At 37.5% G+C, this 15,619-nt stretch overlaps 1 protein-coding gene across 5 annotated transcripts in view; it reads left to right on the forward strand.

The window, feature by feature from the left end:
• LOC133640991 (DNA (cytosine-5)-methyltransferase 3A-like) overlaps window positions 1-15,619 on the forward strand; it is an 85,624-nt gene that overhangs the window by 33,755 nt on the left and 36,250 nt on the right. For 3 of the 5 annotated variants that reach the window (XM_062034758.1, XM_062034759.1, XM_062034760.1), the window contains exons 4-6: window positions 2,372-2,489; window positions 5,921-5,958; window positions 6,086-6,202. The exons of the other annotated variants lie outside the window; for them this stretch is intronic. In XM_062034758.1, the coding sequence (XP_061890742.1) occupies window positions 2,372-2,489; window positions 5,921-5,958; window positions 6,086-6,202 (273 nt within the window). The remainder of the gene's footprint in view (window positions 1-2,371; window positions 2,490-5,920; window positions 5,959-6,085; window positions 6,203-15,619) is intronic. 5 annotated transcript variants of the gene reach the window in all.

A 15,619-nucleotide genomic window follows, 5' to 3' on the forward strand; every position in this document is an offset into this window, starting at 1 on the left:
AAAATAAAAAACAACACCATTCTAAATATCGTTAGGGTTAATCAAAAGTAGATTAGCCGTCTAATCATTCAAGAAATGTAGTAAATTGTAGTGAAGTCCATTTGCTGCTTGTCTCATGACAACGTAGTTTACTAGTGACTACCACGTTTGCTAGCTCACATCCTCCACTGTTGTTATTTCTTATACAAAGTAGCGTATAGTTTATATTTAATCTGTCAGTAGACTTGCTATGGAAGTGCTAAAAACTACAACAAAGATTGCGGGGAGAAGACGATGTCATCTTAAAGAAACGGTCAGAAAGCAGTTTGGAAACCGTCTGTAAAACATAATCTGTGCAAAATTTTGACCAAAGAACCACCATTACATGTTACCACAAGGAAGTGTTTTAAATGTAGAAAAAAAATCATAATATGACTTCTTAAATGTGTACACCAAATAGCCTTCCTAACACAACTCTGGTCAGGGATCAAACCAGGTATTGACAGAAGAAAAGTTGTTATACCACAGTAAAACAGGACCGAGTGTGTCCCTTAAGGCTCAATATGGGAAGATGGTCCTATTTTTCCAGGTACGGTTGAAAACACCACTTAAGAATGTGCCTGCCTTGAGCCCAAATTCCTCTGGGATTGGTTTCAGCTCACCTGTGACCCTGAACAGAATAATTGCTCAAAATAAATGAGAAAATGAATAAATGTGCCTGAAGAATTGTAAATGTATACCTATATACCTATTTAATTACAAATAACGTATTTGGTCAACATGGCCAAAAGAGATAGCCTTAGTGATGTGTTTGCTTACGTGTATTGCAAACAAGTGAAAGAAAAGCAAATGCGAAATATTTTCATAATGCAAAAGTCAGGTATGACAACATTTTGTAGGGCTGCTTGTTTTATGATGCTTTATTGTGTTTGCTGCTACATTAAGTGTAATATCTATAAAGAGGAACAGCCACTAAGGAAATTAAATTAATCACACGGAACACTGTGTGTGTTTTTGTGTTCTGCTCTCAATTGTGACACGCTCTAGTGCCATTCTGGCAGCTACTTTATTTGGGATGACATATTTATAGTGACTGTTAAAGCTGCATCAAGCAATCAAACTATTTACATGAATGTAAACTAAGAAGCGTGTGAACAAATGCAACACTTGAATCAAATAAACCCGCTATAGCCGCTAAGGCTGAAGACCGTTGGATCAAATATAAATAAAAAAGAAACACATCTAAATATTTTTTCAGGAATTGAGGAAACCTGGGCCGCCATGCACTTACATTTCACAGACGACCGCAGTGGAAAGTCCTTGTTCCTCTGTTTCGACTGAATGAGTAAGTAGTCAGTTGTTTGCTACAATATGGCTTAGAAATTGCTTAATGCAGCTTTAAAGTCATCTCGGGGTTAAAACTATAATGAGCTGTGTGCTTACGACAAAGGCACTCAATTCAATTGTACTTTTTGTAAACATATGGCAACACATTTTACCGTAACACAATGGATGGATGGAAATCCTTTTATTAATATCTGTGTATTTGATTCATTTGAGCTAAGTTATTAATAAAGTCACACTTAAACTTGGATGTTGCTTAGCTTGCGGCTGAATTATAACGCAAGTTTAATTTGTTAAGTTTCAATGTGTTGCTGTGTTGTCTTTTCATATATTTTTTAATTGCTTTTATTCACTGTTGTGTTACTAAATTTATAATAGTGTGTTAACATTTGCACCTTTTTTGGGGTAAAAAAGAGTATTTTATAATATTTTTGTTAAATAATTTTGTTCAATGTAATCAAACACAATGCGGTTGATACATTTTGCTTACATATGGTATGTTTTGGACACTATTGTAGACATAGTCTGTATTGAGAGTAATGTCTTATAGAGTAAGCTTTAATGTTTTATTGTTTTCTTTCACATGCTCATTAGCCTTTTTTAATTTGTTAGCATTTGCCACACTAACAATTTTTGCATTAGCAACTCCCTTCCACGCACAGGTAGTTGGGAAAGCTCACAGGGATACCGTTTGAATAATTATTGCTGGTGCAAATGGATAACACTTACAGATGTGTTTATATCTGAGAATTTGAGTCGATTAGAAATCATAGGTCGCAAATTGTTGTTTCCAGCTTAGTTGTTTTCCTATCTCACTAATTTGTTGTGTTAATGGCAGTGTGGGCGTTTATTACATTGATTACAAGCAGACACACGCTGCTATCCATGTGTCCTTCTGCTTTGTAAATACTGTAGAACAGACAAACTAAGTGTGTGATTATTTCTATGGCTGTACTGTATGTATCTATCTATGTAGAGGTAGGATGTGTTTTGCTTTGTCCTGACCAGCAGCACATTTCTCACTTAGATTGCTTCATCTGTTTCCCAGGAGATGGCGGCCTCTGATACCTGTGCCCCGCCGACACTGCTTGAGGATCTGGAGCCACTCCCTTCCCCTTGCAAGAAACGTGGTCGTCGGAAATTAGAGCAAAACGAGAAGAATACGGGTATAGTTTTTTAGTGCAAAATCATACTGTGTGAATCAGAAGTGTCCAAACGCTTCAATTTGGCCCGTGAGACCGAACGAGTTCAGTAAACAATATTACCGGGAGCAACACATCCATATGCTATATCAATATCCAGTGGTCTGATTGCTACAATTTTTTTGCCATCTGATGGCCAACAAAAGTAACTGCCATTACGTATACTTTGTAGTGATTGAAGAACATCATTTACATATATGACCCAATCCAAACAACCTTCCATAGTCAAACAGCAGACAAAAAAAGAACCAGTACAAAAGTTCAAAAAACATTGTCACACATAACACAACCTGCTCATCAAACTATGTGGATATTATAAAAAACAACCAACTAACACAAAAAAATCTAAATGACACCCATTTAAATCCATTACAAGGGATGATGAGAAAAATGCAAATCACTCTCTCCACACTTATCCATGTTTGGCGCATTTTAGCTGCTTGATATTTCTGGTTAATTAAAAAAAACCTTAAGTAGGATGTCATGGAAGTAAACAAGGTAGAAGTTGAACTTTAACATTCTCTTAATAAGTAATTATAATAATTATACATTTGTATTAATTATATTATAATAGTATGTACTCATATATATGTATAGGGCTTATACACACACATGTATATATGTGTGTGTGTGTGTGTGTGTGTGTGTGTATATACATATATATATATATATATATACTGTCTATATATATATGTATACACTACCGTTCAAAAGTTTGGGGTCACATTGAAATGTCCTTATTTTTGAAGGAAAAGCACTTTACTTTTCAATGAAGATAACTTTAAACTAGTCTTAACTTTAAAGAAATACACTCTATACATTGCTAATGTGGTAAATGACTATTCTAGCTGCAAATGTCTGGTTTTTGGTGCGATATCTACATAGGTGTATAGAGGCCCATTTCCAGCAACTATCACTCCAGTGTTCTAATGGTACAATGTGTTTGCTCATTGGCTCAGAAGGCTAATTGATGATTAGAAAACCCTTGTGCAATCATGTTCACACATCTGAAAACAGTTTAGCTCGTTACAGAAGCTACAAAACTGACCTTCCTTTGAGCAGATTGAGTTTCTGGAGCATCACATTTGTGGGGTCAATTAAACGCTCAAAATGGCCAGAAAAAGAGAACTTTCATCTGAAACTCGACAGTCTATTCTTGTTTTTAGAAATGAAAGCTATTCCACAAAATTGTTTGGGTGACCCCAAACTTTTGAACGGTGTATATATATATATATATATATATATATATATATATATATATATATATATATATATATATATATATATATATATACATATATATATATATACATATATATATATACATATATATATATATACATATATATATATATACATATATAATATGTTCCTTTGCATGCAGTCCGCTTTTGGCCCCCGGCCAAATTTTTTAAGCCCAATCAAAAAGTTTGGACACCTCTGGTGTAGATAGACAGTGGAACCTTCAAAGTTGAACACCATCCATTGGGGGGGCTAAGGTAGCAGTGTTTTGATTAACTTTTCAACATTGCTGTATTCCTGTACTGAGTCAGTACAGTTGTGTCTTTACTGTAGTAGTCAGTGAAGGCGCACTCACACTCGGCAATTTGGGCCGTGCTTACACCTATGTCCGGTTTGTTTGACTACTGTAGTGTTATCAATCAATCAATCAAATTGTTTTTGTATAATTACAAGAGTCTCAAATGTCTTTACAAACTCACAAAAATATCCCCTGATCTAAACCAACATCCAGCCAAGGAAAAAGTTAAAAGAAGAAACCTTGAGAAGGTGCAGTACCATATGTGTAGGAAACCCCCTTCCAGAGCGATTGGCTGCAAAAGATGTTGAGTGGGTGTAATTATTGAATTGTTACATTAATAGATAACATGGGAGCCCAGACCATCATGTGCAAAACAGCTGGTCTAAAAAGGGATCCGTCTACAGTAAAAGCTAGAGTATATAAATGGGTTTTAAGGCTGGAGTTGAAGCAGAGTGTTAAATCTCTAATGCGTACAACGTTTTGTTGTATGATGTGATTCCTCTTCCTGATAATTGCTAATGACAACTGCCACTTTGCACAATAGAACTAAATAGACTTAAAATAATTCACAAATGTTAGTAGCTTGGAATAACATTGAGTTGTATAATGAAGTAATGTCACACGTAAGTCCAATATGCCAATGTGGGTGTTTAACCCGCCCTGGATCCACCCCCTTTTGCCACTGCGTCTGCAGATTGAGAGTCGAGGTTGCTCGTCAACAAGCCAAAAGCCCGAGCTGTCAGCTTGATGTCTTAAGGCGTAAGGGTCAAGAGTGAGCTTTACCAGCATAGTCTCTCAAATATGCACCAGCCGGCATCGTTATACTCTCCTCCCTAAAACTTACTTTCATCCGGGACACGGCACCGAAGTGGCCTACCTGGATCCACTTGCTTTAACACTGCCCGGGGACCGAACCAATGTCTGCGGATTGAGAGTCGAGAGTGCTCGCCAACAAACCAAAAGCCTGAGCTGTCATCTCAGGCTTCAGGAAGTGAAGTTTACCAACGTTCTCTCACACAGCTGCAACTGCTGGCATTAATTACTGGTGGACTCTAATCTTACCGCTGTATGATAAGATGAAATAAAACCAGATTCCAAGTTACTCATCCTTAGATGATGTGTGACGCTGGGATAGTAAACACAGAATTGTGGAAAGGAGTCAACTTCATCCATTAGCACTTTTTAACATTCTTAACTGTAATATATGGAAGTGTAAAAATGGAATAATCGCTGTACACTTAAACATAACTATCCACTCCTCTGCAGAGGGAACATTATCACATGTGCCTGGGGGCCAAGTCTCTTCAGATTAACATGAAACAATTTACTTTATTAGTGATTAATATGGTGCAAAACACATGTGTGTGCTGCTTTCCCTGATCAGTGGTTATCATCACTTGTTACTATTTGCCTTTACTATGGCATCCCAAAAAAGTCACAAAATGTCACTCGTAATGACAGCTCGACTTCGAGATTTGGTCAATTTTAGTTTGAACTCCACATTGCACAACATTTACCTTTGGAGGTTCCACTGTAATTTGAAGGTCATAATAGATTAATTGCTTTGCACATTCATTGTTTGGAATACATTAATTTACTTTAACTGAAACCGAAATTGCTGTAAATTTGAAAATGCACTGATATTTGCTGACATAAATGTAATGATACCCTGTCATTTGAGTCACAGGCAACATGACTGCAACTCAAATAACTTCTGGAGTCCAGCCCTTGAAGGCATTTTGATTTAAGTGTGGATTCTAAAATAAATGTAATAAATGTCACCGTTACAGATCCTCATTAAAACATTCTTAAAATCACAACAAATGTCCTATTTCATGTTATTTTTCCTCTGTAGATGAACAAGACGACAGAAGTTGTGACTCCCCCAAAGAGGTGAGAAAAGTAGTTGTTTTTCCATTTCTATATTTATTTATTCCTCCACCATATATAAACTCCATATCTTATGAAAGGGTATATAGTCAGTGAAGAATTCATCAAGCCATTGTTACTCTGTGTGCAGGGTGAGACAGGGAGGTTGCGTAGGAAACCGGTCCCCAGGGTGACTTTCCAGGCCGGAGATCCGTACTACATCAGCAGGAGACAAAAGGAAGAATGGCTCAGCCGCTGGAAGATGGAGGTGCGACAGAGAGCTAAATTGTGTCTGTGTGAGCTGTGATTATATATTTACATAAACTCTCTCCGAATAATAAAAAAAGAAAACTACATGTGGTTACCAGAAACACTCCAAACTGGTCCATTATGTTGTCAAATCTCACGCGAACCTAAAGGAAGTTGCGGTTTACATTGTAGGCAAATCGAGTAAAAGGGAGAGTCCCATCGTCCTTCCGGCCCCTTGATATAAACCAGGTGTGCAGCGCTTGTCTGCTATGCAAAATAACAAAATTACTAAAGCATTGGTAGAGCATGTTTCAAAGACTGGTTAACCACGTCAATCTATTTTGCCTGGTATGAAAGAAACCAGCACTTGGTCTCAACCCAGAGATGTTAGGATTGACTCAAAAGAGGAGCAGGGCGGGTTTTGGTAACCTCAACTTTGTCATCTTAATAGTGAAAGGGTTAAGTAATTAAATGCTTCGAGTGGTTGACAAAAGTAAAAGTTTTAAGACTATGCGTCATCTTGTGTGGAAGATGTGTAATGCTAATGTCGACGGGCTCAAAATGCTAACACTCCTCCTCACTCCGCCCCCTCGTGCTGACTGAAACTTCATCAGCCATATTTGTAGTTTAAGAGAGATGCTTCCCACAAGGTGCTGAAAAATATTTTATTCTAAGTATGTTCAACTTTTGAGCAACAAAATAGCAACAGCGATTCGTTATAGCATCCGACCATATATGTGCAAGCCAGAGTCCGACTCCGAGCAAGAAGGAACCTCAGAACAAAGGCTTGAAATTAACATATCTCAATACTTGTATAGCGCTTTTCTACCTTCAAGGTACTCAAAGCACTTTGACACTATTTCCACATTCACCCATTCACACACACATTCACACACTGATGGCGGGAGCTGCCATGCAAGGCCCTATACACGACCCGTCAGGAGCAAGAGTGAAGTGTCTTGCTCAAGGACACAACGGACGTGACGAGGTTGGTAGTAGGTGGGGATTGAACCAGGAACCCTCAGGTTGCTGGCTCGGCCACACTCCCAACCGCGCCACGCCTTCCCCTTTATCCTTAATAGTAGTTTTTAGGAAAATCCTTCTTTATAGTACCGTAGGTTGGTGGTCAGAAGACTAAGCTACAAGACGCAATACAAGTTGAGCTAACATTGCCAAGGTATCATTCACACATTGCTAATCAAATGTGATTACTTACCGTTTCGTTGTCTCCTCCATTGCCATAAATAGTAGACACAGACTGCGCCGTATAAAGTAGCTTTTGGGAAAATCCATTTTAAGATTACCACAGGTTTGTGAAGCAGTAATGTTCAAAGTGGGTGGCACACGCGAAGAAATACTTCTTCCCAGTTTAAGGCACATTGCTGCAAAACAAAAAAGTGAGCCAGACTCTTCCTAGTTTTTCAGAGGAGACTGGAGGTGTGTGTAGTGACCTGTATTGGTTGATACAACCAATAACAGAGCATTTTTGTTCTTTGGGCCATACCTTGGGCATGTGGTCATGCGAACTACAAATACTCCTACGTAAAATAAAAATGACCGACTAATGTAGCTGTCTACAGGAAAACCTCTACTGTATATGGAGATATCCGCTGAGGTCACAACCGGGAAAAATGCCGAAAATCGGTAAGTTCCAAAGGGCTAGTTTGGAAGAAGTATGAAGGATTGTCTTATAAATATCGCCGCATTGCCTCCAAGGTTTGACTTCAAATTTTCGGGATTTATGGAGATCCCAAATACACAAAAACAGGTACAAATAGGTAAGAAAAGTTGGTTGTGCGTAGTAGATAAATTGTCAATACCAATGAATGCTTTTGAGGACAGCATTAGTACACAACAGCATGCCAAAATGACAATGAGGCATAATGATTGGTGAACTAGTGGAACAGATGCCAGCGAGTGTTTCTGTGTATACTATTGTGTAAACCTCACTCCCTAATGCCTTAAGATCTGTGCTGGACAATGAGTTGACCACCCAGGGCTTTTAACTCATTTGCTAGAGCTGCTAGAATAACTGTCAATCACTGGGGATGGATGGTCACCTTTTGCATGCGATGAGAACTGGTGCACTACAAGTAAGGATGGGAACTCAGTCCCTCCAGAATTTCACAATGTTGCGATAGTGCCAATTCATGCATATTCAACCAATCACCGCAAATTATGCGCTGCCTCACAAATAATGCGCTGCCTCGCAACTTTGTCAAATTCCCACAATTTTCTCGCACATTTTGGTCAAACATCAACATTTTCGCCAATCAAATTTTGTCCCAGCAGCACTCAAACGCAACACAACTGTCAAACTGATCAAATGTCTCCCTGCATTGCCCTCGTCTTCACTTCCTTATATACATTTACAGAGATTCAGACGCTCATTTATTACTCATCATTCACTCATTTACCAACAAAAATCACTGCTATAGATCGTTCTTAACAGTTCTTCAATGTTCCCACCGAAAGTTCAAGTAAACTAACTACATGCAATGTGTTAAAATGAAAAGGAAAATTCACGATCGATTTTGTACTTTCATGACCTGCACGACAATGTGTGCAATATGGGTAAAAATGCCAGCAGATGGCGCACAACGTCGGTTAAGATATGTATTAAAAAAACTAAGCCTAAAGTTACACTTTATGATAACAAAACTATATTGAAAACAACATTATTTGGTATTTGTACATACAGTATACATTATCTCACAAAAGTGAGTACACCCTTAACCAGTTTTACTACAGTACTTATTTTCAAGGAAAAATACTGGAAATTAATGTTTGGATATTCTTTAGAGTAGTCATTGTGCAGTTAGTATACAAAGTGTTATTTTTACAATGTCCTTCAAAAATTTATTTTTGGGGGGTTTATTTTTTCCTCATGTGAAGTCTGAGATATAGTTTTTAGTATTTTCCTTGCAGTAATACATGTGTAGTGTACTTTGTTATGGCTGAATAAAGCCTATTTTGCAGTTCGGTTTGCCACATTGGTCAGATGCTTTTCTCAGTCTTTCATAAGCCACTTTTCGTAATATAATTACAGAAGACAATCACAACAATGTATTGCAACTTTCACTATGTCTCGCAATTTTATTGCAACAAACTCTTGCTGCACTTTCCATTACAATTTTTGGTAATAACTTGTGCAATTTCAAGCTTCTCAAAAAAGACCCATGAGATCCTGGGGGCAATGACAACTTCCTGTTAATGTTTAAAAAAGTTAAATTTAAGATGATAATAAAGCATATTTCAACAACAACACAAAATGTCCTCATTATGCACCAATCATGGTTAAGACGAGCGAGTTGCATTCAAAAACCTCAACATTTTGAACTTCTTAATTTTGACACAAGTGAGACTGGGGGCCTTGTAAGATTCCGACCTCTGCTGCGCACCGACAAAATAAGGGTCTCAGTAAAATAGCTTACACGAGAATGTTGTCTTGAACATTTGCTGTGTTCTGTAATTATTTTGGTTTTGGTGTGATAATTATGACACAATGTTGTGGATTGTAATAATAATATTAGTACTATTGGATTAGATTTATTTAGCGCTTTTCTCGACACTCAAAGCGCTTTACAGTGAGAACTGAGAACTCATTCATTCACTCCACATTGATGGATTGTATTCCATTTTGTCAGCATTTTAGCATTTTATTTACATTATTGAAGTATTTCAATTACAATTCAGTTTAACCTGCATCTCACACAATCCATAATAATAAAAATGCATTGTTTTTAAACAAAATTTGTATTGTTTCTATGTTTTAGTATCCGTTCTGACACCGTTTCAGAAGTACCTTATTGGTACTAGTATCAGTAAAAATGTACACAATACCCATCCCTTTGCGACAAGCGCTAAGAAGTGCAATCACACTTGTCATGTTTGTTTTAGCTAAAACCAAGTTTAATGCGATTGCTCTGCTCGTTTGGATCGTTAGGTCAGTTATGAATGCGATTATCTGAACCCTGGTGCCTGCCAAACAAGTCGGCGGAAGTACCAAGGGATGGAAAATGTATTGAAAATGCTGTCTCTTTGCAATGCTTTCTCCCTGTCTGTGTGTGAGACAACGCTAAAAACTGTATTTTAGAATTTTTTTGTAAAACTAAGCTGGTAAATATAGCAGAATATTTTTTTGTAATTATATTCTCACTTTATGTACTTTCTTTTTCGGACCATTAGGCGCAAGGGTCCATTCGGGTCTATTTTCATACACAAGGCGCACCAGATTATAAAGCCCAATAAAGGGGTCATATTATGATTGATTTTCTACATTTAATACACTTCCTTGTGGTCTACATAACATGTAATGGTGGTTATTTTGCATTTTGCATTGATAAAGTTTTACAGACTGTTTTCAAGCTGCTTTCTTGACCGTCTCTTCACAATGCGCCATTTTTTGGGCGGTCTTATTTGTTGTATCAGTAGTTTTTGGCGCTTTAATAGCAAATCTGCTGATGTATTAGGTTCTAACTATACACTTTGTATTAGAAATGGCAGCGGGGGAGGATAATTGCTCCACAACAAGGGGACAGAGAAAAAGAAGGAGCTCATTGACTATGGCGTAGACCAGGCCTGGGAAAATATTTTGACTCGCCAATTTAGACCAAAAAATGTGTCTGGGGGCCGGTATATCTATTTTTAGGAACACTAATACAAAACCTCACAATAATGCCTTACTGAATGCTAAAAACGTTATGACAGAATGCCTTAAAAAAACGGAATGGAATTTTACGTTTTTTTACTGAATGAGACACCCTGAATGTACATGAAAATAAAGAATGTGGGATTTACAATATTAACTATGAATAATAAAACACTGTATATTGACAACATATGAACATCACACCCCCTATCAATCAACATATCTTACAATCAAGCGAAACGCAACAAATATGCAACAAACACAGCAAATATGAACGCAAAGGGTAAAGAAAACCCCACCTACAATCTGATATATCTGATGTATCACTAAGCTTTAGAACTTTGTTGTAAAAATCTCCTTCCGCATCTGTCCCTGACAGCCGCATTTCAGGCTGGCCGCTCTGGAAACGCTCCCCACCCACACTGCTTGGTGCCTAACCTCTGAGCTGCTGTGACTTAGATTACCATAGTAACTAGTGTATCATGCAAAAGCGCAGATTCCAACCATTGAAATACTTTGTATAGTTCAAAACTTACGGTAATTTAAAAAACATCACTGCACATCGTAATGGCAGCTAAAGTTTTGATCTTAAAGATCTAAAAAAAATATTTTGGAATGTTCGGCGGGCGAAATTGCAAAGCTTAACGGCCCGCATGCAGCCTCCGTGCCTTAATTTGCGTAGGTCTGGCGTAGACTACAATGGTTACTACTAAGTTTTAGGGACTTATACAGATCCCAAATACACTTTGCCAGGGACCAATAGGTAAGACAAGTTGGTTTTGCATATTAGGTCAAAACAAAATATCAGGTAATATGTCTCCTAATATGGGCCATTTTAGTGTCCTTATACGCACACCATAATACCCGTAAGTTAAAGCACAGTACGTCTGACTACGTAATGCTCCGACAATTCATCAATTAGTGCAGCTTCATAGCTTACCAAAGTCGTACTAAAACATTTTGACGTATTTTTGAGAGCAATGCGTAATGTTCTACATTCTCAATGAAACATCAAAGTTTTGGTGTTGCTTGCTTACCGGTACTTGTTAGCGTCATTTATTAAACAGGCGCCAACCTGCAGCCCACACATATTTGTTATGTGTGACTGCCATCTACTTGTCACACTTATCATTACACCATGTACCACATAAAATTGGTCCGAGTTCAGTGAGCACAACCAGAAATAATTTACATTAGGCGCACTGTCGATTTTTGAGAAAATGAAAAGATTTTGAGTGTGCCTTATAGTCTGAAACATACGATATATATTTTTCCTGCCACAATACCAACACTAAGCAAACCCCACCAAAGTGTCCACCAATTATCTATTTTTATTTTCAGTATGTGTGACTCCACATCACAAATTCACATGTAACTACTGCTACTACTCATGTGTTGTTTTTTATCAATGCATTTGAAGGGTTTTAAGTTAACCCTGTGCTACTCTTGATTTATTGTTTTACACAGGAAGGAAGTGTACTTCCTTTCTATACAGTTGGTTAGTGGAAAATGAACAGCATTTGTTCTGATTAGGGGGTTTGTGTGTGCTATGAATGAGGGTTTATCATGTTTCCAGTTTGTTTAAGCAAACTTTAGTCACCCAGGGAACTTTTGGCAAATGTCTGAGCGCTAGGCATGTTCTGTCCATGTTTATTACCACAATAATAACGCGCCCCATACCCTTTATGTAAATATTGTACATATTGTATGACTGAAGAAAATATTGTGCTACTTTGTGGTAAGCAAGAGAGAAACAAAATTAGGATGTGAGATAATCACAGGCTGATAGATAAGCTGAGAGGTTCACCATGTGCAGTCTCATGCTTGTTGTAGCCTTGCACTGTAATTACGACTTCATAAACTTTGATTTATAAACACTGGGATGACTAATATACTGTAATGCATGTGTGTGGCAAACGAAAGGACATATTGGGTCTGTTATGAACACTATCACGACGAGAACAAGGATGGACTTGTGCTTCCTGCAAGTGTGTCTGCTCACTTCCTGATTTATCAACTACACCATATTTGTTAACTTTGCTATCAAGGCACAGAAATTATGATTGTGTGATATGTGTGTTACAGAGTATACCAAAAAACAAACTCAATGGGAAAAAATACGGTCAAGCAAATAAATGCAACATTGTCATGAAAAACTTGGTTATCGATTGTGTCATTAGAAGCAACATGATATTCACATGTTGTGGTAATGTAGCACTAGTGTCCTGCTCAAGCGATGCATAAGAGCCTGGCCTCGAACGGCTACCTAAAAGGGTTAAAGGTTAACTACTTTCATGTTTCTCTATGATTTTGTGTGTGACTATGTGCACAAAGAAACATGAGTTTTCTTTTTCTTTTTCTTTTTGTCCTGTCCAGCTTCTCAGGCAAATCATATAGTTGATGTAGATGCCCATATCGGCTGTTCAGATTTACTTTACAAAAGAGAAGTGTAGGATACTTCTCTTGTTGCCTTATTTGTATTTGACTTTATTAAATGTATTTATATTATCATTTGGTGCAGCCGGGCCGGAGCATGAGGGGATAGAAAGAGAAAAAAAGGAAGACAGAGGGGGGAATTGTGGGGACAAGAGGGGGATTAGACAGAGAGACAAAAACAACAACAGCAAACACAACAACAACAACAACAATAGAGCAACATCAGCAAATACGACATGTACAAATATGATAGAAAAGTAATAGCAAATAAGCAGTTAGCAAAAATAAAAAATAATACAGAAATGACAATGAGCATTATTACACTAAAAATGGAGCAATACAAATACCAATAGAAATAGCGCTATTGATAATGAACAATACCAATACTTTACCTTTATTATCAACAATACAGTTGTTCAAATGCAACAATACATATACGTAATGATAACTTGAGATACGAAAGAATGCAGAAAAATGGAGGGGAAGAAAGAGAAGCAACCTACATTAGCCTTGTAGATTGTTATAGTAACAATGAGAAACATGAGTTTTCAAGGGAGAAAAATAGTATGAGCCCAAAATCTAAATACTGTTCGGGGAAGATTGCATATCTGAATGTAACTGACTTTAACTGTTGTGATTTAATCACTTGAGGGAGTTTTGATACCCCATCATTCTTTATATAAGCTTTTTTATAATCTTTTTATGATCATCCTTATCAACTCTAATGAAAACGTTTTACGCTTACTCAAAAAAGCATGATTTGTTTTTTCTATGACCTTCAAAATCTTTATTTTTTAAAATTACTTCTTATGAAAGTAAATATAACCACAGGGACTTTATAATTGTTTATAGCTGGTAATTGTTTTATTGCGCAAAGTTGGAATCATTAATTATAAAACAAATATTTTTATAGCTAGACCAGGGTTCTTCAACATTTTCCAGGCCATGGACCCCCAAACTGACGGAAAGAAGTAGCGGGGACCCCCTACTTATATACCTTGTGTGAAATTATGATTGTAATTAACATTAAACTGGTTCTACAAATACTTTGTTATTGTGCCATACTAACCTTATTGAAATATTAACACTATTGTGCCGCTAATATCTAGCTGGCAACTAGCGTTCTAATTGCCAGTTGGCAACTACAGCGCTAATTGTTACCTGAACTCTAGCGTGCTAATCGCTAAGCTGGCAACTAACGCGGCAATTGCTAGCTGACAACGAGTAGCCAATCACTCACCGACAGCCAGGGTGTTAATTGCTAGCTGACAACTAGCGCGCTAATCTTTAGCTAGCTACTATAGCGCTAATCGCAAGCTGGAAACTAGAGTGATAATCGCTAGCTGACAACTAGTGTGCTGATCTATAGCTGGCAACTAGAGCGCTAATTGCTAGCTGACAACTAGCGCGTTAATCGCTAGCTGGCAACTAACACACCAATCGCTAACTGACAACTAGCGCGCCAATGCTCGCTGACAACTACAGCTCTAATTGCTATCTGGCAACTATGGCGCTAATCGCTAGCTATCTTAAAGGCAAACATGAATATAATGATATAATTACCTATTTATGTTATATTGTTTATTCACATCCATCTACATGACAGTGCATTGGCTGAATATTCATTTCTATTAGAAGACAAAGTGGAAAAATTGCGGGGGAAATATAAAAATAAACCTTATTATAAAAATTTACCAAAAATTTCAAGGCTCCCCTGTAGTACATCTGCAAATCCCCTCAGGGTCGCAGACCCCAGTTGAAGACCTCTGAGCTAGAGAATAAAAAACCTGTTTCTGACCTTATTGACGTCTGAAATACCAGGCTCTCGTCTAGTTTACACTATTTTAATCCAATATAGTAATGCTGTCTGAGGCTGAGCCAATCAGTTGCCACAATACTGAACAGTGCGCTCAGATTGGTTTGGTCTCCTCTAATGGCCAATACTACTGTAGTATTGATATTATTCGTTTATTTTGCCATTTTTATGCTTGAAAATGCTACATTTAGGCCCCAAAAACTGTAGAATAAAATATCCTCAAAAAAATCAGTGATGTGTTGAAGCCGCAACATTGGAAGTGCGATATGGCGAGACAAAACTACTGTATAAATGCAATGAGCTCTACTTTGATACCAAGTGAGTATGGTTGCGCTTCAGAGTGCATGTGAGCCCTCTTACAAATCACACTGTTGATGCTAGTTGTTTTTGCAGAGTAAGTTTTGCAACAACAAGAAGCAAATATTTTCTTTTGTTATCGCTAAGATTGGAGCAAGTTCCAAATTATATGACTTCAGATATGTCACGGTGCTTGGTACAAAAGACATCACATTCTGCAACTTGTAGGTAGTATC

The sequence above is a fragment of the Entelurus aequoreus genome, linkage group LG23 (assembly GCF_033978785.1).
Source record: "Entelurus aequoreus isolate RoL-2023_Sb linkage group LG23, RoL_Eaeq_v1.1, whole genome shotgun sequence".
NCBI lineage: Eukaryota > Metazoa > Chordata > Actinopteri > Syngnathiformes > Syngnathidae > Entelurus > Entelurus aequoreus.